General features: G+C 37.9%; 1 protein-coding gene across 5 annotated transcripts in view; it reads left to right on the top strand.

Annotated features, from left to right (window-relative positions):
• The first annotated feature begins 11,096 nt into the window (after positions 1 to 11,096).
• LOC149197187 (Molecular chaperone Hsp40/DnaJ family protein) overlaps positions 11,097 to 24,793 on the top strand; it is a 259,324-nt gene continuing 245,627 nt past the window's right edge. For all 5 annotated transcript variants that reach the window (XR_016254743.1, XR_016254744.1, XM_089405755.1 and 2 more), the window contains exon 1: positions 11,097 to 11,562. Coding sequence is in view for 3 of the 5 variants with exons in the window: in XM_089405755.1 (XP_089261881.1) it covers positions 11,218 to 11,562 (345 nt within the window). In the remaining 2 variants the exon portion in view is untranslated. The remainder of the gene's footprint in view (positions 11,563 to 24,793) is intronic.

The raw sequence follows: 24,793 nt of genomic DNA, 5'->3' as shown, positions 1-24,793 counted from the left end.
AAATAATGTGTAGTGATCCATATAATTTTAATTGATTGGAGAATAGCCACAACATCTCTAGTTAAATAATATTATGTATTGTGATTGATTAGGATCACATAAAGAATATTTAGACATTAATTGTAGTTAATTATACTAAATATAATAAATTTTATCCCACATGAATTTTTATTATATTTATATAATTAATTAGGATAAAATATTCATAATATACCCTTTAGAATTATGAATTAAGTGAATAATTTGATAAATTCTATCATAAAGAATAATTGAATATGCTTGAATTGAAAATTTAGTCCACAGACAATTTTTATGTCATTAGATTCAATTTTTAAGCATGATTTACATTGGTAAAGCATGAAATTTTATTTTTAGGCCTCAATTTTAACATAAACCCGTGATCTTTAATTTTATGTAGTTGTACAACTTGCAAATTTCTCTGAAATTCGTTGTGATATCCCTGAACATAAGGGAGATAACTATAAGGTCTGGAAGGAGAGAATTCTCCTTCATTTAGGGTGGATGGACATAGACTATGCTATTAGGAAAGATGAACCACCAACACTCACTAATACCAGCACTGCAGCGGACATCATGCTTTATGAATGATGGGAGCGATCTAATTGCCTAAGCATGATGTTCATTAAGACTAAAATTTCAGCTGGTATTCGTGGTTCCGTTGATTAGCATGAAAAGGTCCGAGACTTGCTGAAAGCCATTGATGATTAATTCGTCACTTCAAACAAGGCACTAGCAAGCACCCTAATCATGAAGTTCTCATCCCTAAGGCTCACCAGTGTGAAAGGTGTACGTGAGCACATCATGCAAATGAGGGACACTGTGGCTCAATTGAAGAAACTCGAGGTTGAAATATCGGAGTCCTTCCTGGTGCACTACATCCTGAACACCCTTCTGCACCAATACAGACCCTTCAAAATCTCATACAACACACATAAGGATAAATGGTCAATTAATGAACTCATGACCATGTGTGTTCAAGAGGAAGGGAGACTAGTGATGGAACTGGGAGAAAGTGCAATGCTGGCAATGCGTGGAAAGGGAAAATCTCAAGCCAATCAGAAAGGGAAAGATAAAGTACCTCCCCAAGCCGATATCAAGAAGGATTCCAAGTGTTTCTTCTGTAAAAAGAAGGGGCACATGAAGAAGGAATGCACCAAATTTCATATATGGCTTGCGGACAAAGGTAATCCAATCTCGTTTGTTTGTTATGAATCTAATATGGTTAATGTCAATATTAACACTTGGTGGATTGATTCTGGATCAACAATTCACATTTCGAATTCCTTGCAGGGTTTGCAAAACCTACGGAAGCCAGTGGGAAGTGCGCAAAGCATCTTATCAGGAAACAAGATGGGCTCGCATGTGGAAGCTGTAGGAACATGCTATTTAACTTTAAGTAGTGGCTTTGTTTTAGAATTAGAAAAGACCTTTTATGTTCCAAGTTTTTCTAGAAACTTGATTTCAGTTTCAAGGGTTGTACCTTTTGGATATTCCTTTAACTTTTCAGAAACATCCTTCAGTTTATTTTATAAATCTGATTGTGTTGGGAATGGTATTTTGTCTAATGGTCTTTACTGTATTAATTTACAAGACAATGTCACTTATGATTCAATGCATGTTCACACTAGCACTAAAAGATGTGTTATTAATGAGGATTCCTCTAAATTATGGCGCCAGAGATTAGGTCATATCTCCATAGAAATAATTAAAAGATTGGTAAATGAAGGGGTACTTAATACTCTGGATTTTACTGATTTCGAGACTTGTGTGGACTGCATAAAGGGAAAGCAGACCAATAAGTCAAAGAAAGGTGCCAATAGGAGTTCGGACATATTAGAGATCATACATACTGATATATGTAGTCCAGACATAGACTCACATGGTCAGAGATACTTCATCTCTTTTATAGATGATTACTCACGATATATGTATCTTTACATGCTTCATAAAAAGAACGAAGCATTAGATGCCTTTAATCTCTTTAAGGCTGAAGTAGAGAAACAATGTGGCAAGAAAATTAAGATCGTGAGATCAGATAGAGGTGGAGAATATTATGGTAGATACATAGAAGATGGACAAGCACCTGGGCCATTTGCAAAATTTCTTCAAGAGCATGGGATTGTTGCCCAATACACCATGCCTAGTTCACCCGACCAAAATGGTGTAGCAGAAATAAGAAACCGAACATTATTGGACATGGTGCGGAGTATGCTTAGCAGCTCCAATCTTCCTAAATCCTTGTGGATTGAAGCACTTAAGACGACAGTGTATATATTAAACCGAGTTCCAACCAAGGTTGTTCCTAAAACGCCATTTGAATTATGGAAAGGTTGGAAACCGAGTTTGCGACATATGCGTGTTTGGGGATGCCCGTCTGAAGTAACAATATATAATCCACAAGAGAAGAAGCTAGACCTAAGGACCATTAGTGGGTATTTCATTGGATATGCTGAAAGGTTTAAAGGTTACAGATTTTATTGTCCATCTCACAACACTAGGATTGTGGAATCAAGAAATGCAAAGTTTCTTGAAAAAGACTTGATCAGTGGGAGCGATGAAACCAGAACATGGTTTCTAAGAAAGATCATTCAGAATCTCAAGCTTCCACCTCAAGTGATAGATTGGTTATTGTTCACAGCACCCCTCAAGTACAAACTGGTGTTGAACAACCAATTGTTGAAGTTCCACAAGTTGCTGACGACATTCTAGTAGATCAGGGAGTTCAAGAGTTGCCAAGAATTTTTGAACAACAAGGTGAACCACATACTTCTCAGGAAGATGATGGTACAACATTAAGAAGATCTACTAGACCAAAGAGATCAACAATTTCTGATGATTATGTTGTGTATCTGCAAGAATCTGATTAAAACATTGGAGCTAAAAATGATACCGAGTCATTTTCACAAGCCATGAGTTGCAAAGAATCAGAATTATGGTACGATGCCATGAAGGAAGAGATGAATTCTATAAAGAGTAACGAAGTCTGGGATCTTGTTGAGTTGCCTAATGATGCAAAAGCCATTGGATGTAAATGGGTCTTTGAGACAAAGAAAGACTCATTGGGCAACATTGGGAGATACAAGGCAAGACATGTCACTAAGGGATTCACTGAGAAAGAAGGAATCGACTACACGGAGACTTTCTCTCCTGTATCTAAGCAAGATTCCTTGCGCGTAATTATGGCATTATTAGCCCATTTTGACTTGGAGTTGCAACAAATGGATGTGAAAACGACATTTCTCAATGGAGATCTAGAGGAGGAGGTTTACATCAAACAACCTGAAGGATTCCCCTCTAGTGATGGTGAACAATTGGTTTGCCAGCTCAAGAAATCATTATACAGTTTAAAACAAGCATCCCGCCAATGGTATTTGAGATTCCATAATGTAATTTCTTCTTTCAGTTTTGTAGAAAACACTATGGATCAATGTATATACCTGAAACTCAGTGGGAGTAAAATCTGTTTTCTTGTTTTATATGTGGATGACATTTTGCTAGCAACCAATGATAAGGGTTTTCTGCATGAGGTGAAACAATTCCTCTCTAAAAATTTCGATATGAAGGATATGGGTGAGGCATCTTATATCATTAGCATTAAGATCCATAGAGACAGATTTCGAGGCATCTTGGGTTTGTCTCAGGAAACCTATATTAATAAAATTTTAGAGAGATTTCGGATGAAGGATTGTTCACCAAGTATAGCTCCCATTGTGAAGGGTGGTATGTTCAATTTGAACCAATGCCCGAAGGATGACTTTGAAAGGGAACAAATGAAGAACATTCCATATGCTTCTGCTATCGGAAGCCTAATGTATGCTTAGGTCTGCACAAGACTTGACATTGCATTTGTTGTGGGAATGTTGGGATGATATCCGAGTGATCCAGGTTTAGACCACTGGAGAGCTGCAAAGAAAGTAATGAAGTACCTTCAAGGAACCAAAAACTACATGCTTATGTATAGACGGACAGACAATTTAGAAGTAATTGGCTACTCAAATTCTGACTTTGCTGGATGTGTTGATTCACACAAATCAACATCAGGATACATTTTTATGATGACCGGTGGAGCTGTATCATGGAGGAGTGCCAAGCAGACCTTGATTGCCACTTCCACTACGGAAGCCGAGTTCGTCTCCTATTTTGAGGCTACTTTACATGGTGTATGGCTTAAGAGTTTAATTTTTGGGCTTAGAATTATGGATTCTATCTCTAAGCCATTGAGAATATATTGCGACAATTCAGCTGCTGTTTTTATGGCTAAAAACAATAAAAGTGGGAGTCGATATAAGCACATCGACATTAAGTATTTAGCTATAAGAGAACGTGTTAAAGAAAAGAAAGTGGTCATTGAGCACATCAGCACTGAGTTGATGATCGCTGATCCTTTGACTAAGGGCATGCCACCATTTAACTTCAAGGATCATGTAATGAATATGGGACTTGGTTCCATTATGTAGTTTCTCATTGTATGGACAATGTTATTTTAATGAAATTCTTAATTATTGTGATGTTTTCCTCATATTTATGTGCACCTTAATTTGATTTGAGAGAATTCATCTGTGTAAGACCAAGAATAAACATAAGGTTTATTCATTAAGAAATTGTTGCCACATAAATTTTAATAGAAATAAATACATAGTAATAAATGGAAGATAATACTCATCATTAGAGGACTTATCGCCATGATTCATGTATCTATTACTTAATACAAATTATCAATGGGTTTTAAGATGAGACATTAATATTGGAAGTATGGACCAAGTGGGAGAATGTTAGCTCCCATAACAGTTACCGATAGCTCCCATAACAGCCGCAGTTGATTTGGAAACAATCTGCTAGTTATTTCCTGCAATTATGGAAACCAACTGCAGTTATTTCCTTAAATTACGAAAACCAACTGCAGTTAAATTAATTTCTTGTTGGGAGCTCCTGGAGTGGTCCATTACTCCCTCTGCAGTTCTCTACCATGATCTATGGAACACTTGACACATAGCCAACAAAAGCTTGATGGAAGCTTGGCTATAAATACTTCTGTTTGGTCCCCAAGCTCACTAACTCAATCCCCTTCAGCCTTACACCATCAAGTTAGAGTGAGCAGAGCTTGGAAGTGCCTTTAGATTTTCTGTATTCTTTTTCTTTCTGCTTGCGTGAAGATTGTGTTACGATATTTACCTTCATTGTTGTCTATGATATTTTTAGGCGTGGATAAAACGAGGCTGCTGCTCATTGTTCGATTTAGATGCGTAGGTGACCCCACCTCTGAGTGAAATATTCACCATAATACATTATGGCGGTTGTCCCAAACGTTCAAGTGGGATCCCCCCTATTAACTTCGCGGGTTTGTTCTTTTATTTGTAAAAGAATGGAGAAATTTCAAGTTGCATGGAATGATCCAGGGGACATGCATAAAGGAAGGTAGTTTTTGCAGATATAAATAATTTGTATATCAGTTTTATTTCCATTCCAGTACCTTTTGAAATCTTTAGAACTTTAAACTTAGATTGCCAAGTATCATTGCCATCGCAGTCTATGGAGGATTGGTTTCCATCCTCTATGGTTTTGATTGTTTATCTGCTGAGATATATTGGTGTGGTGAAGAGGAAAGCACTCAAATCCGAGGAAGATATTGTGAAGCAACCCGGAAGCTTTGTGTACAAAACACATTGTGAGTGTGAGTAGCATCAATGGCTGGAGGTATGTTTTCTTGGGCATCAAGTTTTTTACGATTCTTTATTGTTCTTTTAAGTATTTATTCTGCATTAAAGAATCGTTATTTAGTTATCATAATTTAGATTCTACTCATTGGTAAATTGAGATATTCGATTATTTGTAATTCAACATTGTCAGGGTGGAGAATCCAATCCTACCCAACAACAATAATAATAAATTTTTGATTGGTTACATGTTGGAAAGTTAGATTTGCATATATAAACAAATTGATTGCAGAATAACTCATATTCTTTAAAAAGGGATATTGCAATCTATAGAAAAAAAATAAAAAAACATAAATAAATTGCACACTCATTCAATATCTATACTGTAGAGAGGTACATACATTCTTTCACAATTGTTTGTAATATAAGTTTACTGTATAAAAAAACAAAAAACAAAAAAACCTTACAGCTTAGGTTTTTACTATCACAATATTAATATGATAATAATATAAAAGGATACTAAAGGATACTAAGTTAATATTTTGTAAATTAGTTTCCAAGTTTCTTCAATGATGGTAGATAACAACTAACCATTAACATTATGCCTCAAATTATGTAAATAATGTCATGGAAAATATGGAAAATATCATATGATTATTTAAGTTATAAAGTTTTGCTCATACCGACTTTATTAAGAAATACTAAGGGTGTATGACTTTATTAAGGAATACAAAGGTGTGCATCTCAGTAATTAAAAAATGATAAAAAAAAAAATTAATTTGTAATTAAAAAAAATAGACTTGAGAATAAAAGTGAATTGTGAATATAAAAATTATATTTTAAAATACAGATGAAATTCACACCTATTCTATAATTAAATAGATTATCTCATAAATTCTATAAATATTTTTATCTCCATATATAAACTAAACCCAACCACGATTAATTTTAAATTTATTTAAAAATACAACACAACAACTAATTCAGAACACAGACACATATGGAATAAACCATCGACTCAACACCTAGATAGATCCCTATATGCGCTTGGCCGCACCATTAAATGCTACTGTCAAGTTGCTGAGACCACGTCATCAGGGTGATAATGTGGCATATTAGATCTTTTCTTTCTTGCTTTGAGTGAAATTAGAAGCAAAATTTGACCTATGTGCACCCGACCAAAGCATCAAACGTAGTTGCCATATTGCTTAGAAGTACAAGAGTTTGACTATCGATCAATGACCAATGCAACAAGCATTAAAATTCAAGTACCATCATACCATGAGTTATGAGGAATATCCCTAGAAGATCTCCAAAATAACAACCAATAGCATTTAGTTTGTGAAATTGGAAATTATTTAACAGATTTGACCAAAGTAATGGGTGGTCAACCTAAAACCATATGCATAATACCTATTGGGGCAAGCATAATAAGAATTTCTTGAATTGGAAAATTAGAATGTGTCTCAAAGTTTTTGGCCAAAAGGAATAACCACTTGATTTGATGCATTTAAATATAAATTTAGAATGAGAAATGGTTGCAACAAAAGAAAGAAAGATTAAATGTTTTGGATAAAAAGGTTTTTTTTTTTTAGTTATATTTCTTTTAAAGAAACAGGTAGAATTTTCGTTGTATAAACTAGAAAAGGGTCAGGTCCCGTACAAAATTCAAGATTGTGCTCTTAGCAATTTCCATTGATTTACATTGGAATGAGACCTTCTTGCTACCAACATGATTTACATATAGTCTTTGAGCATAACTATAACTGCAGACTCTCCAAAAAAACACCAGTATATTCTATACATCGGCATAACATATATATACTATTTAAACGAAAAACTTTCAGCAGCTACTAGGATTGAATTCTTCTCTCGCAAGTTCATCCACAGTAGTCGTCAATTCCTCCACGACATCCTCTCCATCATTAACCTCATCAGCAACAACAACAACCTCAACATCAACAATGTTGAAGACCGTGGCTTCCCTAACCCCAAAAACTTCCTTTAAAACCTCAATAGTAGCAGTTTCCACTTTTATTTTGATGTTATCCACCTTTTGTTGTACGCTAATCACATTGATACACATGCCTTCCATTGTCTTCTGTAATAATTCCATATCTTTACCCAATCCAGATAATTGAGCATAGAGAACTACCATACTTTCGTTAATTTCCTTAACAATATCCTTTATAACTTGTTTACAAGAATTCTCCACCAAATTCTCGATGCTTCCACCACTGCCATGACCAAACCCTGAGCTTCTGAACCCAGAGCCTCCACCACTGCCGTTACTTGTGGAGGCCATCTTTGCAGCAATCCGCCTCTGGACAATAACTATCCTTTGATTAACTAACCATAGCCAACTACCATATATAATGGCATGTTCAGCCCCAACATTCCTCCGAACTTACCCTTCATAAATGCTAGCCGATTCAAAGTCTTATCAAGGCAAATTCCCTCCATTTCTTCCATCGCCAAAATTAACTAGAATCGTAATGTGATGGTACCATCTTCCCCGACAGGGATGGCTATATTGCATATCTCGATGAGTAACTGAAACCACGACGCCCACCTGTCCTCGTACATGATCTGCATTCCAATGGAACCACACCTATGCATTAACTCGAAACCAACCATCCCAGATTCCAAAGCACTACAAAGGAGCATTGTGGAGCTAACCATCTTAACTACCAATTTAAGTCTTTGAAGACTCGTACCCCCGCAGTATAGCGCTGACCTGGTGCTACAAATCAGGGGATGTGACATGAGGTTTTGTCTTGATTTATACATAAACTACCTTGTTCCAGCATCACCCCCGCGTTGGCCTGACCATCTGCCAAGTGGTTATTGGCACGCAACACATGGAACAAATTTACCTTTTCAATTTTTTTTAACAGATAAATAATCCTTACCATGATTGAGGAGGTTTCATCATTGAGAAGATTGACGTTCTCGAGGAGCTTCATACATTTTTGAATAATCATCATGGAGTTGCCAACTATAGACAAATTTTTGATACCATTAGCCAAACTGATTTTTAGACCTTGCCAAAGAGAAAGGGCTTCCACTTGATTGTTTGTCGCCATGCGAAGATCACATGCGTACTTTATTTATGTTTTTACTTCGAAGTTAACAATTACCCCTTTTGCTCCAGCCTCCCAGTAAAAAAAAATATATTTTAATTAAGAAAGAGTTGGAAAATTCTTCATTAAACTTACAAATTGTTATCAATTTTAATAAAATTTAAAAATCATATCTCTATTGTAGCAATTTCATGTATAGATACATGATTTTTTTTTTTTTCCTGAGTAAAGACTATTCTATTATATAAAAAAGGGGAAAAAAATATTTACAGAGAGGTATGAGCCTATGAGGGGGCTGTAGCCTGCCCTCTACCAAAAAGTCTGCTGCATACAGCTTTGATATGTCTGATTACATTCATGAAGACCCAGGGTTCAAAAGACATTAACACCAAAATAGATCTATACTGCGATTCCCGCCATCCTAATATTCTGAATCTATTACAAAAAACTAGAAAAGCAGATTTATAAGCTGGAAGACTATAGTGTACCATACTGAAAATTCTGGAGGAAAAACCACTGTGAACAAGTTCAAAATCAAAAGCCGCCATTCTGAGAATTCGTGCTGTGACGGAAAGGCTTATGCCTGAGGTGGCATATCATCATCTGCATCATTGTCTCGGCCAGGAGAGCGGACCCATTCGACCATCATGTTATCCTCGTAATCCCTTTCTGTGCGGCCCGGAGGAAGCACCATGTGCAACAGATTGCCTGAGGAAGACGCTGGAGCACAAGGAATGATATCTTCATAAGAAGAGATTTGTTGTTGGGGCGAATCCTCGCGTTGTTCTTCAACCTGTTGCGGGTCTGGGGCATTGAGAATGTCACCTGCTTCACTTCCTTGAGAGTCACTGGGATTGTGAGAGATAGGACTGTCCCTGTTATGTTCATCTGAGCCTGAGGAATCCTCTTCTTCCTCAGAGAAAATAACAGTGATAAGGGCAGAAATGGAGGGCTTGTTTAATTTGCTTTTGAACTTGAAGCGACAGGAGTGAAGGGAACTGTGCAGAGAAGGGCCAGAGTGATTAGAAGAAGGGGAGGTCGGAGAGACGGAGGCGAGCGGGGCAATACAACGTGGGGTTGGTTCTCCTCTGCCTATAATACCCCCACGAACCCCTGAATTGCTGCCCCTTCGGGGAATTCCACGTCTTCGGGGAGCCATTGCAAAGGGGCTGACCAGACTTAGAGTGCAAAAGGGAAACAGACACAGAATATAAAAGTACCCGGAGTAATAGACGCCCAAGAAAGACTTCGCCCAACTATGAATTAGAACCTCTGAAGCTATCCTAATACCTTCAAACCTTGGCCCAAATTGAGGATATTCGACTTCCCCGAGAACAGAGACGTGAGCTATTCCAAAGAGAAACCAAAAGACAACAGAATAACCATACCAGATACAGGTCAGATGAGTCGTGAGCCGATGAATTAAACTGGCAAGGAGTTTGCGCCTCTGGAACCAGGGTGGTTTCCAGGTGCGCAACTCTGCCTCTGGAAATCGCAAACCAGTTCGCCCAGGAGAGTATCTGCCCGAATGCTGCAGAAAGAATGTCGCCTTCCTGACAAATGCACCACTGATCCTTCTACCCATCTTGATAAACTGATCCCGCCTGCCGTGAGCCGAATGTTTCATTAATAGTATTAAATGTCCTGCCATGCATTCAACCATCGATGACGCCGTGAAGCCAGCTGCCCTCCTCGCTCGCTTGAGCATTAATGCTTATTCCTACCACCCGCATCCGGGTTATAGATACATGATTATTTGAATCATCAATACATATTAATATAAAATACAATTTCAAAGTAAAAAAATTGAATATATCTTAAAATTTAACTTTAATCATTGACAATTATTATTAACGTTAATTATTATTATTATTTAAATTCAATACATGATATTTAATTTAACATATTTTTTATAATCGATATTATTAATTTTTTTTTTTTAAATTACATATTTATCATTTTCAACTTCTTACCTTGATTATGAGATAGACTTAAACTCAAGAATTCTAATTAAATGAGACTTTATTTCCATAAAAATTTACCATTTAAACAACTCCACTTCCAATACCATTTACCAATTAAACTATCGGAAACTATTTCCATAACCATTTGCCAATTGAACTAAACTATTTCCATAACCATTTGCCAATTGAACTATTCGGAACAAGACAATAGATATTATTAAAATTATTATTATTTTTAGATCACATTTTACAACCACAAAATGTAAAATACAAAGTAAAGATTATTTCCCAACTTGAAAAATCAATGGAAACAATGGAAAGTTAAAAAGTTGAAGGAAATATATTTCACGAAACAAAATTGGTCGGTATATTTTATTGCTAGCGTTATCTACTTCCAGCATCAAAGAAAAAAACAGAGTGGGAGCAATCGCGAGTCAAGTTTCCCACCAAGCAAACAATAAATATTTATCAGACAATTCAATCCATTGCACAACAATGGCCATGTCTTCCGCGCCATCTTTGGCTGTCTTCGCCTGCAGCAACAACAATGCATCTACGTCCACGCTGATGGCCGGTATCATGGTCGGGAAAAGCAGCTCAGGGACGTTTAGATTGCAGTCCGAGTTTTCAAACCTAGGGTTAGATTCATCTCAGTTCTTTAATGGCGGGCAGGGTTTATGGAGGAACGCGAAGCTTTCATACGATTTCAATTGCAATGACAGACACAGAAAGACGCACCGGTTCGTTTGTATGGCAGGTGATTACTACGCAACTCTGGGAGTATCGAGGTCTGCAAACACAAAGGAGATTAAATCCGCTTACAGAAGACTCGCTCGCCAGGTATCTTGCAAGGGCAAATTTACTGTAAGAAAAACGAATATTTTCTTTGAGCTCTCTCAGTATTGTAAGAGTTCATGAATTGAGAACGATATTGCAAACTAAGAATTCTTCAACAAAATGTACCATGGTTGTTGTACGTCTGGTATGTGTACATTGAAGTAAGATCAGGGTTTTGTGATGTAGACACTTGGCTAATGTTTTGTGGAAGTCGTGTTCATTGCTACATTTAATGTAGTTTCTGGAAATCCATACAATAAATAGCCCGTCAAAGTTCAGCTTAGTCTTCGTTTCCTGCCTCAGCATGTTTTAACGCATATTTCATTGGAATGATATTTTTTCAAGCCTCGGGAGTTTTTAATACATTCTTCGTTTCTTGGATTTTATGGCCGTGCCCTTTCGACATGAATGAGATTTTGACCTTCCACGACAGCTTTACAAAACCAATCCTCAAGCTCCGTATGCCTATACAATAGCTGAAATCGTGCAATCCTGTGGAAAGTAGAGACACTGAGATATAACCAGGTTTCGACGCTGCATTGATGTTGTAGTCTATGATATGGATGTCATGTCATATAGTAGGATTGAGTGAAGTGCCAGCTTTCTCCTATCTGTAAAGCCTATCCTACTTAGTGATCTTGTGTGAAGTGCTGTCATTTTTCACTGAGATACTAATTCCGTTTTGATATCATTGTCCTCTCTTTGGATGTGCTGAGCACTTGGAACTCTCGTGATACCGCAAATATCTTCCCGCTTGGCTGACATTGGGAAGATACGTCACCTCTACAAGGCCTCAGAGTGGAACCTGCTCACAACGGAGAACTACCTCCTAGGTTGGATAGACCATCAAGACCTCCGTCATGAGATTCTTGCCATTGGCCATAGGTGTTAGGAGGGACACGTTATTTCAATTAGATCTCCTCCTAGGATTATACAGCCAGCCCCCTTGGCCACGGGTACTCTTTGGATGACATTGTCGAGCTTTGTATCGGTTCCTTTACAGCAATAGATGGGAGGATTGGGATGCCTTTTCTCTCACCTCTGCTACTTTATTTCCAGTTATAATGCTGATGTTGAGTGAGCTCCCTGCAACGCTTGGCGTTTTGCTCTTGTTTTTAGCCTGGCTTATGTTGCTTTCTTTCTGCTATTGTCATCTGTATCTGTCTTATTTGGTGACATTTTAGCACCTAGGAGTGTTCTAGACATTCCCATAGTTTAGTGGCCACTAGTTGTGCTCTCCAATCCATTGGTCTATCCTTAAATCATTTGTGGAAATGAATAATCTTATCTTCTATGTAGGTGTAATTCCACTCATTTGGCAATTGTTAGCTTTATTGCCTAGACTAATATTACGAATTCATCGCTTGTTTTGTGAATAAGTATCTTCTTTTGTTCTACAATTGATTGTAAACTTTGGTAAATGGTGTTAAAAAGCCTTCGATGCTGCTGGTGATAGTTCGTAATTCATTTTTGCGATGACATATAAACTTTTAAACCTTTGATGGTATTCCTTTAACCATTTGTGGACATGAATAATCTTATCTTACTTCTATGTTGGTGTAGTTCCACTCATTTGGTAATTGTTAACTTTATTGCCTAGATCGATATTACGAACTCATCACCTCTTTTGTGAATAAATATCTTTTTTGTTCTATAATTGATTGTAAAATTTGGTAAATGGCGTTGAAAAGCCTTCGATGCTGCTGGTGATAGTTCAAAATTCATTTTTGTGATGACATATAAACTTTTAAACCTTTGATGGCATTGCTCAAAGCAATGTTGCACTAATCATTATTGGGATAATTTCGGCGCGGGGAAAAATAAGAAAAAATCGTAAAAATCGGTAATAATCGGGAAAAAATTGTAACATACAAAAATATTCATTTTTTTTTTTCAATTTTGTTAATATCCAAACCATCTACAACATAAAATAAATACATTGACACATAAATATGATAAAAGAACTAATATGTAAAATGTTTAATATCATTTCTAGTGCTACGTCACACATAACAGTGAATCATGCCTTGAATAGTAAGTCCTGACTCCTGAGTCCCAACTCAACCTCAAAATATCAACAAAAAATATAATAATGTATCTCATGAGTCATATCATGAGTCATAATGCCATATACAATGAAATGAACAAAATAACCAAAGTCTAATACTATTGATTTCCTTTGCCCCTCTTGTGAGAAAATGCCATAGCTTTCCCTTTCCCTCTAGATGTAGATGCTGGTGCTGGTGTAGTTGGCAGTGGAGTCTGCTGTGCTCTAGAAGCTGAAGAACTAGAAGTAGGAGCTATAGGAGGTAGACGATGTCCTCTACTGGTGGCAGGGGTAGCCTGGGCAGGTGGTGTCACCTCCTCCTCCTGTTGCTCCAACTCTTCCTCCTCCTCCTCCTCCACTACATCCTACACTAACCAATCATCAACAGACTCCATGAGAGGCCTCTCGGCCTCAACCCTCCATGCAGCAGTGGTGTCAATCCCATCCAATGAGATGGCCTCCATATCAGGTGTCCTCTCAAGTTGCCTCACCCACAATCGAAGATTGTAGTAGACGTAGACCATGCCATTAAGTCGCTGGGACTCCAACCCGTAAAAAGATCATGAAATAATAATTATTAAAAAAATATTGTTTAATGAATTCAAAAAATTATTTGGAAATTTGCAATATTTTAAATTTTTAAGTGTTAACTTGTTGCGCTTCTTGTTGTGTATTTTTTCAAATACACTTCAGTTGCGCTCACATCCTGAGGAGCTACATGTTTGGTTGAGGATTCGAATGGCAAGCTTTTGCAGAAGGGGTACCCTAGCACCATACATTCTCCACCATGCATCTACAACAAAATTAGAAATAAAATTTTAAATAAACATAAGAAAAAAAAATGGAATTTGAAGAGACAATGAAATTTGAAACAAACTAAAAAATACCTGGCATTTTAATCGTCTTATCAGTCATAGCTATGTCAAAGCCAAATGTGCCACCTGCCATCCTATATGTCTCAATTTCTTTAGAGATTTCTGTATGTTCTGCTGGAGATCGCACCATCCTCTGGACACAGGTTAAGAATCCATCCATGATCTCAACATCAAATACAAACCCACATGCATAAGAAAATGCGGGGTTCAGGTAGATCCCTGCAGCATGAATGGGACGATGGAGTGTGTTGTTCCATCGTTCATTAATCACCCCTCATAGGAGGAGTGTCTCTGAAACCCCTCATTTCCCTTATCATCATAGTAGGCCCGAATGGATTCTTTCACTCTGTCCATGGCCTCATACAAATAGCCCATTGCGGGCTTCTCACCATCAACTAATCGAAGAACCTTTACCAAAGGTTCAATAACGGCACACACCTCCTGCACTCCGGCCCATAAGTCTTCCTGGTATGAAACTAGTCTACATATGGCCTCTCCCTCTGGTTTGCAGCTTATTGTCAAAGCACGCCACTCCTCTGAAAGAAACATTCTCTTCACATCCCACATAGAATTCAAGAGGGATTGAAGAGATATGAAACTGGTCGCAAACCGTGTAATAGCGGGGCGCACCAACTCTTTGTTGTTGGTGAATTTTCTCATCAAGCTAAGCACAAATGTATGATTATATATAAATTTTGTAATGCTTTTGGATGACTCAACAATATCTTTGACAAAGGAAATTTTCCCTATGTCCTCCAACTTCAAATCAATACAGTGTGCAGCACAAGGTGTCCAAAATAAAGTAGGATGCCTGTCCATAAGCATCTTGCCAACAACAACATAATTTGCAACATTGTTTGTTATGACTTGGGCAACATTTTTTGCACCCACCTCCAAAATAAACACATCCAGCAAATCACATAAAGTTCTTGCATCTTTGATTTGTGTAGATGCATCAATAGATTTGATAAACATAGTCCCCTTGGGACAACTAACCAAGAAGTTTATAAGGGTTCTCCCCTTTTGGTCAGTCCAACCATCTGACATCACAGTGCATCCTGTTTGTGCCCATGATTCCCTAAAATCCTCCAATCTTTTGGTGCAGTCAAGCTATTCATTTTGAAGAATCCGACCTCTAATGTCATGATAAGAAGAGATTTTGTACCCTGGGCCAACAGTTGCAATAGCATCAACAACAGGCTGGAAAAATGGATTATTCCTTACAATGTTGAAAGGAATATCACTCCAAAGGAGAAATTTTGCCAGCAACTTGTCAGCGTGTTCTTTCTTAGTTTTTTTAAGCATTGAACTGATAGATGGCTGTGAACCAGGTGTGGTTCGAGGAACCAAAAATGATGAGGCAGCTACTGGGTTGGTTGATGCTGCAGTAGAACCACTGGCATTTCCTCGTTCAGCTGACTTTTTTAGTTGCCTCTTCATTTCTGCTTTGGCCTTTCCAGTGTGGTCTAAAGTTTCCAATGCTCTCATGGCTCTTCGGATGATTTTAGGATTTGTCTCTGTGCAAGGCCCTACATCAAATCCAAGGATTTGTGCAAGGTGATACTTCAATCTATACACCCCCCCGGACATATGTTGCCCACACAACTTGCAAGTCAAGTTTAGTCTATCATTCGGAGCATCAAGTTCACCAAATTCCCACAAAGGGTCCAATTTCCTTGGCATGTTTGACTTTAAACTTTGAAGTTGAAAACTTGAATGGTGTTTCGGTGAACCTATGGCAAAATAAAGGTTACAATTTACAATTTACAAACTTACAATTTAGTATTTTACTATTTACATTGTACAAAAACTAAAAAAAATTATATACAATTTAGGAAACCCCATTCGAAACCCAACTAAAAAAACGAAAAAAAAATACATTGGACAAATGTCAAAAACCCCATTTTAAACCCAACCAAAAAAACTAAAAAAAATTACATTGGACAAATGTCAAAAACCCCATTCCAAACCCAACCAAAAACATAGGAAAAAACAAAAACAAATTTACAAAACAGTGAAAACACAAAACGTTGGTGCCCATACCGGTTTTATGGAGAAAATGTGTCTCCTCTTTAGCTCACACTTCGTTTTTCTCCTCCAGTTAGTTGATTTAACTCCAAAATTACCAAGTCTCCAAACCCCTGTTGCGTGCCTGTCTGCTGTCCAAATGACAAACAAAATCGTGTTTTTCCCTTTAAAACACGCGCTGTCCGACGGTGCCACGGTTTTTTGGATAAAAATCGCGATTTTTCAAAAAAATCGGCTATAAAAAAAAACTCGATTTTATCTTTTTTTTTTTTTTTTTGAAAAATCGCGATAAAACGATTTTATCGCGATTATTTGGCAATTAGTGCAACACTAACTCAAAGTGCTAGCTGCTTTAATAATATTTTTCAAAATTATTCTTCTTCAAAACAGAAGTTTTTTGGTATCTCAAATTGTATAAAACGGTACTTATCAGAAGCTATCCAATGATGTTTCATTGGCTACAAGTTAATGAGTCAAGTGTTGATCTCCTACTAATAAAGGAATACTATGCAGCCGAAGTAGAAGTGGATGAGTATCATCCTTTAGAGTATATCTTTGTGTTGCAATTTCAAAACAGAAGTTTTTCCCGGCCCTACTCAAGGATGTGGATAATAAAGTGTTGAAATTGTAGCTATCGTCGGTCTTCATAAAAACATTTATCAATGTACTTGTGAAAAACAAAATCATTATTGTTTCTAAATTCTAGCATGTTCTACATGCCCTTGATTTGGTCAAAATATATATTTTATAAAGAGGAGAATTATTATTTTTATTTGTAATTTGAGAAGGCTCCGCAAGTGCTACGTTGGCCTACAAGAAGGATCAAGTTGGCTTGGCCATTTGGATCACTTGGTGACTATAAATAGATCACATTTGGTCTCCTTGGAAGGCAAGTCGACTACACCTACATCAGTCTTATTCTCTCCTATGTGAAGGTTTTGAAGGAAGGCTACAAGGGCTATTATTGAGCGAAAAAGGAAGTCTCTTCTCTCTCTCAAAGTTTGTATTAGCTCGTGGTTTCTGAGGTACATATTTGAAGTCTGTATCTTGTATAAAGAGGTCCGAAAGTCTGCTCCATCACCGAATTTCTTGAGGAGACCTGAAGTTTGATCTTTCGCTACCTTGACTACTTTGGAAGATATCCAAAAATTTAGTCCTTGTTCTAGGGCTACTTTGGAAGAAAACCAAAGTCTGCTCTTTTGCACTGAGGCTATTGTGGAAGGTCCAAAGTATGCTTGTTTGTCCAAGTTTTGTAACTTTGTGGAAGGTCCAAAGTATGCTTGTTTGTCCAAGTTTTGTAACTTTGTGGAAGGTCCAAAATTAGTACTCTTGCTAAAATTTTATTGCCATCCGAAATCCGGTTCTAGCCGGAGACCTAGAAGGGTAATTCAAGCATAACTTCAGTGATCTGAGAGTTTGTTTGTTTGAGATCTTTGCATTCTGAAGTTGATCTCTAGGCCGAGCCCTAGAGGGACAGTATAAGTTCATCACTGTGTGATCAGAGATACATTTATTGATATGAGTTCAGTGACATATATTTGAGCTCTGTGGGTTTGGTCCGAGGTAGAGGTTCAAGGTCTGAACTTATATTAGTCTGAGATCTCTGGTTGAGGGTAGATCTCTAGGCCGAGTCCTAGAAAAGTATTATAATTGTGTCATCGCATAAGTGTTGTGAAGCTGCCTCTTACCTACATCTAGGCCGAGACCTAGAATAAGAAATCTGAGATCTTGTTGATGTGATCAGATTGGACATTCAGTTGCATTGGAGACCTAGCACTTGTGGAAGTCTTCTTGTGGTCGGTATAGTTCTTGTCTTGATGTATTGTTGAAAGATCTCTCTAAGGAAATTTGTTTGGGTTTTCCCTCTTTGTGAGGTTTTGCCCTAGTCTTGGACCTAATCTCTGGTGTCTCTCATTGTGCATTATGATTTCCTCTTTCTCCTTACTGCTATTGTTGATTTCTGAAGTATAATCATTTGATGAACTTGAATAAACTGTCAGAAAATCCTATATTGAAGCCAAATAATTAAATAAATGTTCAGAATCACTGTTAGTACTACTGTACTTGATTTTTCAACATGGTATCAGAGCTAGGGTAAGGAAGAAAGTCAAAGATTACATGCCTTCTTGTGCTTCCTGAAGCGAAAATTGGAGTATTAGTCCTCGGCCTCTGGAAACATCAAGGGTATTTCTCTATAGTTTCAATCTTGAAAGAAAGAAGTGAAAGAATGGTAAAGCTATGATCACCTATCTGCTCTAACCCCTTCTATACTCTGAGTGATCTCTGAGTAATGTATCTGTGACTTCCAAATTTGCACTGATATTATTGATCCCTGTAATGTCTTAGATCAAGTTGAACAAAATATTAACATCAGGTTATTGTACTTCTTTGCTTCTTATGAAAATCCAAATTGGAGTTTTATTTCGGTGATTTTAAGCTCTCTGGGGTATGGTCCAAATATATAGAAGTAAGAAGAATCCATATCAAGGAGTTGTGGTATAGGTCCTCTTGAATATCTGCAATCAAAATCAAGTCCCTTGAATCCAATAACTAAAGTCTCTGTGATGAGCTCGTATCTACCTCTGTAGCCAACATTCGAAAAATGATCTTTGTGGCATTTGTATTGAAATATCTATTAGTTGGCTTGATGAAGAGTGATGAATTCACTCTTTCTTCATGGAAATAAGAACATTGTTTCTGATACCTAAGTAAGATGAAAAACTCTTGGAGTGTTGGTATTATAATGATACAAACTGTTGTTGCAATGCTTCTAAGGTATCTCTATCCAGATCATATGTTCTGCTTGTCATTGTCAAGAATATAATTTTTCTGGTTAAAACCCTGTGAAGGCTTAACAATGGAAGGTTATTGCTCAGTCAGGAAGATTCATTGGGTCTATGCTTATTGTTGTGTTTAGTCAACCCTGTTAGTTTGCTGACAATATGAAAGGCATCATCTCTATCCTATTGTTGAAGTAGTCCTTGCTTGGAGTATTGTAGGATTCCTTGAACAAAGAATATTGCTCGTGATTACTGGTATAGGATTGGAAATTCCCAGATGAGTTTCCTTTTTTAAAATCCTTCACATAATAATCTACTGAAACTATGACTCAAGAAAACTAGTTCAAGGAAGTCAAGTCCTTTATTAGAGTTGAAATATGAACTTAACTTCTGAGCTATTGAAGAAAGATTGTAAGTTCTGGACAGTCTCTAGGGTTCTTTCTGTTTAGGGTTCCTAAACCATATTAGGGTCTGCATATGAAAATCTAGGGTTTGGACTTAAGGGCTGAAAGTTTAGGGTTTGTGGACTAAGCCCTAGGATAAATTGCTTCCTCTATTAGAGGAAACCCTAGCTTCCTACTGACATGGACAAGGAGGATTTGCTGATTAAGAGGGAGCCGATATACTCTCATGAGATAAGTACTATCTTGATTATTTCTACAATTGTTAGTCTCTTGTCTTTGTATATCTTGCTTGGCTTCATTTGTTCTTCCTTGACCTCTCAATGAGAATTGCAGGTACATCATAAGGATTGCCTTGGTCTTGGCAATTGATGGAAGAACATGTTGGCAAGAAGACTTATGATTGATGAGCATTGGACTGAGAGGGAGCAGGCAGAATCAACAGGTTTAAAATTTTGTAGTCTACTATGACTTCCATAATATGCAGAAGCTTTTGAAGAATGTTACTGAAGATAAGCACCCTTATGTGCTCATGACCCATCTCTAACAAGAGTATAGGGAGCTGGTTAAAGAATGTTGGTTCTACCCAAGATTGAGAATATGAAGCTTGATAGACTCCTTGATGAGATATATATTTAAGTATTGAGGGTCTTTCGCAGTGAATTATATTAGATATCATTTTTTGGGATTCAACCGCGTTAAGAAAGTCATTCATCTATGACCATTTCCATGAGAGGTAGTCATAACTGACTAATTTCTCATGATTTTTGAATAGTCCACTTAGCACTCATTGCATCGGGTGAGGCTCACAGGGGTGAAGAAGTGGGATTGAAACTAGTGAGCCTCACCCGATGTAATGAGTGCTAAGTGGACTATTCAAAAATCATGAGAAATTAGTCAGTTACAACTACCTCTCATGGAAATGGTCATAGATGAATGACTTTCTAAAAGCAGTTGAATCCCAAAAAATGATATCTGAGATATATATTATGAACTTTGTGTATCCTTGAACATCTGCATGATGTGGAACCTAGTAAAGCGGCACTGTTAAATTGACAAAGTCTACTGATTAGCTCATCAAAATATTTGATGCATATCTATCAAGGTTTTGAAGACTTGGTTCTTCAATAAAAGAGGGAGTTGGCTGTTGAGCTGGATATGAAGGATCTTGAGTTATAAGTCTGATAAAGTCTCCCTTGAGCAAGGGAAGGTTGTTATCAAGATCATGCAGAGGCTTGGGTTGCTGGAATGCAAGCTCATGACAACTTCCATGATAATGAAGCTGAGAGAATCTGACTCTCACTCTGTTAATTCACTTTTGTATAGGCAGTTGATTGACTCCTTGATGTATTTGACCTGACATTTGCTGTGTTGGATTATAGCCAACACCTTTGTGGTACTGTTGACAACTGTCTGTTGCTGATGATGATCAGGATGTAGGGATTCTTTGACTGAGTCAAAAGTACTGATGATACAACCGGGGGTTGTTTTTGACTGCTATGGTTCTCGGATGAATAGAAAACAATCTTTTATGATACTTAGTTTTGCTAAGGCAGAATGAGTAGTAGCATGTGCAATGACTCAAGAAGCCTTTTAGCTTCTGATATTGCTTCCCGACACGTTTGTTGACCACAATGATATTCTGTGATAATTGAAACTGCATGAAGCTGTCAGAGAGTCCAATAGGTTGACAGTAAGTATCACTACATTTGTGACACGGTGCAAGAGGGAGCAATAAAGCTCCGGTATATCTACACTTATGAACAAACATCTGATATTAAGATAAAGCCTCTACCTGAAGGCAAGCATGTATATTTAAAGATAAGATGTGGCTTGTGGAGATTGCCTTTTTGGTTGAGAGGGTGTTGGCTATGTTAGTTTTTGTAGCATCAGATGTGTTTTAGCTACGAAATTTTGTGGAGAGGCTAGAAAACATGAGATTTCCAAAACCCAGAAATCGTTTGTAGAAATTCTGTCTAGAAATGACTTAATTAGATTATTAATCAATTTTTAAATATTTCCTAGTCTAAACTTAGGGAATTTGGTAATTAATCAATATTAATTAAGTCAAGGTGTGAATAATCTAGAAACTCACACAGAGCGATCCAAAGATGATACTAGCCATTGATTGAGTTTTAATCTTGGCCATTGGTGCTCCAACAAAGGATTATAAGGGGAGGTTGATGTGGTGATGGAGAAATCACTTGAGAGGTTTGATTTCTGAGCAGATCAATTTCCAGAGTAGCAGCAGCCTGTTGCCGAAGAGAGAGCTAGAGATCGAAGCAGTGTGAGAGGGGCAGGGACAGTGATCTAGAGGAAAGATTTCCAGATCTGGAGAGGCAGCAGCAAGAGGGCCGAGTTTGTTAAATTAGGTATGTTCTATGCTTAGAGCAATTTACTTCAATTTTTCATATTAGCCCAATGACAATATTCGTATTAGCAATCACATCAGCATGATAGTAAAGTGCAGATAGAACATAAACATAAACAACAGAAGACAAGCCAAGACAAGAGAACACAAGATGTGGCACCAACTAGGGACAAACCCCAAATATACAAATCAGATATTGTATGACAACAACAGAAAGTCCATCATTTTGATAATGATGATAGTTCAGAGATGAAGTGCTGAATTCTCATGACATTCTTCAACCATAAGAGCATTGTAGTAGATCATCAATCTAGGAGCCCTCCATACAACTGCAACATTCCTCTGATTGCTAACTGCTTCTGCAATTCTGGTAAGGGCACAATATGCAGCCCTTGCTCGGCAAACTAAGTCTTCTAGGACTGTGATCCACCTAGGAGAGTCTTCCCTTTATCCATGCTGCCTCCTGCAAGTAATGGACACCTTAATGCTTGCCTTGGAACAACCTTAGTTGCTTGCTATGGTTTGCAGCCTAGCAAAGCAGCTAGCTGCAGCTTTCACCGTAAATGGCTGCGATTCCTTTCAGAAGGTCTTGGCTTAATTGTCTACTCTTGGCAGCACCCAAATGCATAACCAATTCTGCCCTATGCTGTCTTGAAGACAGACTTCTTCATTACAATGCATCTCCTTATAATTGCAACTTCCAGCCTTGCTAACAACCCTTTAATTCAAGCCTTAAGACTGCCTTGTTGGCTGTAGCTATATATTCTTCCAACAAGTCCTTAATTCATGCCCAGTCATAACTTTGTTACAATGCTGTCACCTACAACAATTCAAGCTGTGTTTAGGGCTCCTTTAGCAGGCTTAAAGTTTCCTTTAATTGTGACTTGAGGCCTCTCTGTTGACTGCAATATTAGGGCCTCTTTCTAGCTATGAATTAGAACCATACTTGCTGAGGAAAGGCCTCCTCTGGACAACGTACAAACTCTGCGGCTAGGAGACCTGCTTTGGCAACAGATAAGTGCTACACCTGTCAGCAAATTTGGGCAGCGTATAGGAGTCTAATTGTTGCGGAATTTGGGGCCTCCATGAATTGAGAATAGAGTCTTTAGACAACGTGTTAGGGTCACCCTTAACTGCGGATTAGATCACCCTTGAGGACTGCGGCTGGGGCAGCATAGAAGCCTCTTAAGACTGCGGATTAGGGGACTGCTTCTAGGGCTAGGACAACGGCCAGATCTCTGTGGCTAGGACTCTTCCTTACTGCGGCTAGGGTAAGGTTAGATCCCTCCCTTTAGGATTGCATATGGAAGCCTTCTAGGACAACAAATTAGGGCATCATTTTATTGTGGCTAGTTCTCCCTCAATCTGTCTAGAACCTTTCCTTCATGACTGTAATTTAGGGCAACATATAAGACTAGGGCATTCCCTCTAAGGCATCGTATAGGTCTCTCCATGGCAGCATATAGATCTCATCTAAACTGCGGGTAGGGTTGCTCCCTTAGTCTCCTTTCTTCTTGCGTCTAGGGCTTCTCCCTCTTGATCTTTCGAGCCACCAAAACCCAAAACAAGTGGAGAGAGATCTTAGGAGAAGTGTGTGTCAAAATGACTTGAAGACCTCTTCTATTTATAATAAAACGTTGAGGACAAGTGGGGGTAATTTGGTTGCTGGCCGACCTTGAAGAATTGTCACAGAACACAAATAAATTCATATCTCCATGAATACATGTTGAGATTGGATGATATTTAGATCAATCCTACACCTCTCGACGAGAGGAACCTAAGAAAAATATCAGTTGCCATAAATAAGTAGACCTACATGGAGTTATCCCAGAGAGGTGGTGTAGAGGCTCTGCGCAGTAGCTTCAGTAGGCAAATCGATTTGTTGGTGACGAAAAATCGTTCTCAGTTCTAGAGGCCGGCCAGAGGCTACAGAAGGTTGGAGAGGCTATTTCCTCAGCAGTTGGAGGCAGAACAACTTCATAAGAGGTAATTTCGTGCCACACGTGTGGGGGACAACGCAAAAGTGCTCACACTAGGTTTGGACGACCAGTTTTATGAAGGCAAATCGTGCCAGAAATTGGCTGTGGGAGATGGGAATTTCCCTTCAATATTTGTCCAGATTTTCTTGCTGTGGATTGCCAGTTTCAGGCATCCAGATTGTGCTCAGATTATTTCACTGTTGCTTAATAATAAAACCCTCAGTTGCTGCACCGATTTTCCCAAGTTGGGTTTTTTCTGGGGACTTTTGTCCAAAAATAACCGTGTTATTTTTATGTGTATGCTAGCATTTCTTCCAACATTTATTTTTCTGCAGTTTTATTTATGTAGATTGCAATGTGATTTATTCAGTATTTGCTGTAACAAACAACAAATAAATTGTTAAATTAAATTAACAATTAGGAGAATAATTCCCAGTTGCTGAATAGGATTTCGGTTTCCAGAATTTTCACAGGCTACTGAACTTCAACTAGATATGAAGGATCTTGGGTTATAAGTTTGATAAAGTCTCCCTTGAGCAAGGGAAGGTTGTTATCAAGATCCTGTAGAGGCTTGGGTTACTGGAATGCAAGCTCATGACAACTTCCATGATAATGACGCTGAGAGAATCTAACTCACTCTATTAATTCATTTTTGTACAGGCAGTTGATTGACTCCTTGATGTATTTGACCTGACATTTACTGTGTTGGATTATAGCCAACACCTTTGTTGTACCTGTTGATTTGGGGTAGCA

This window comes from Pinus tabuliformis, chromosome 2_2, assembly GCF_031772625.1.
Source record: "Pinus tabuliformis cultivar Carrire ecotype Pingquan chromosome 2_2, CPIR1, whole genome shotgun sequence".
Lineage (NCBI taxonomy): Eukaryota > Viridiplantae > Streptophyta > Pinopsida > Pinales > Pinaceae > Pinus > Pinus tabuliformis.
This window is presented reverse-complemented; position numbering and strand designations above follow the sequence as displayed.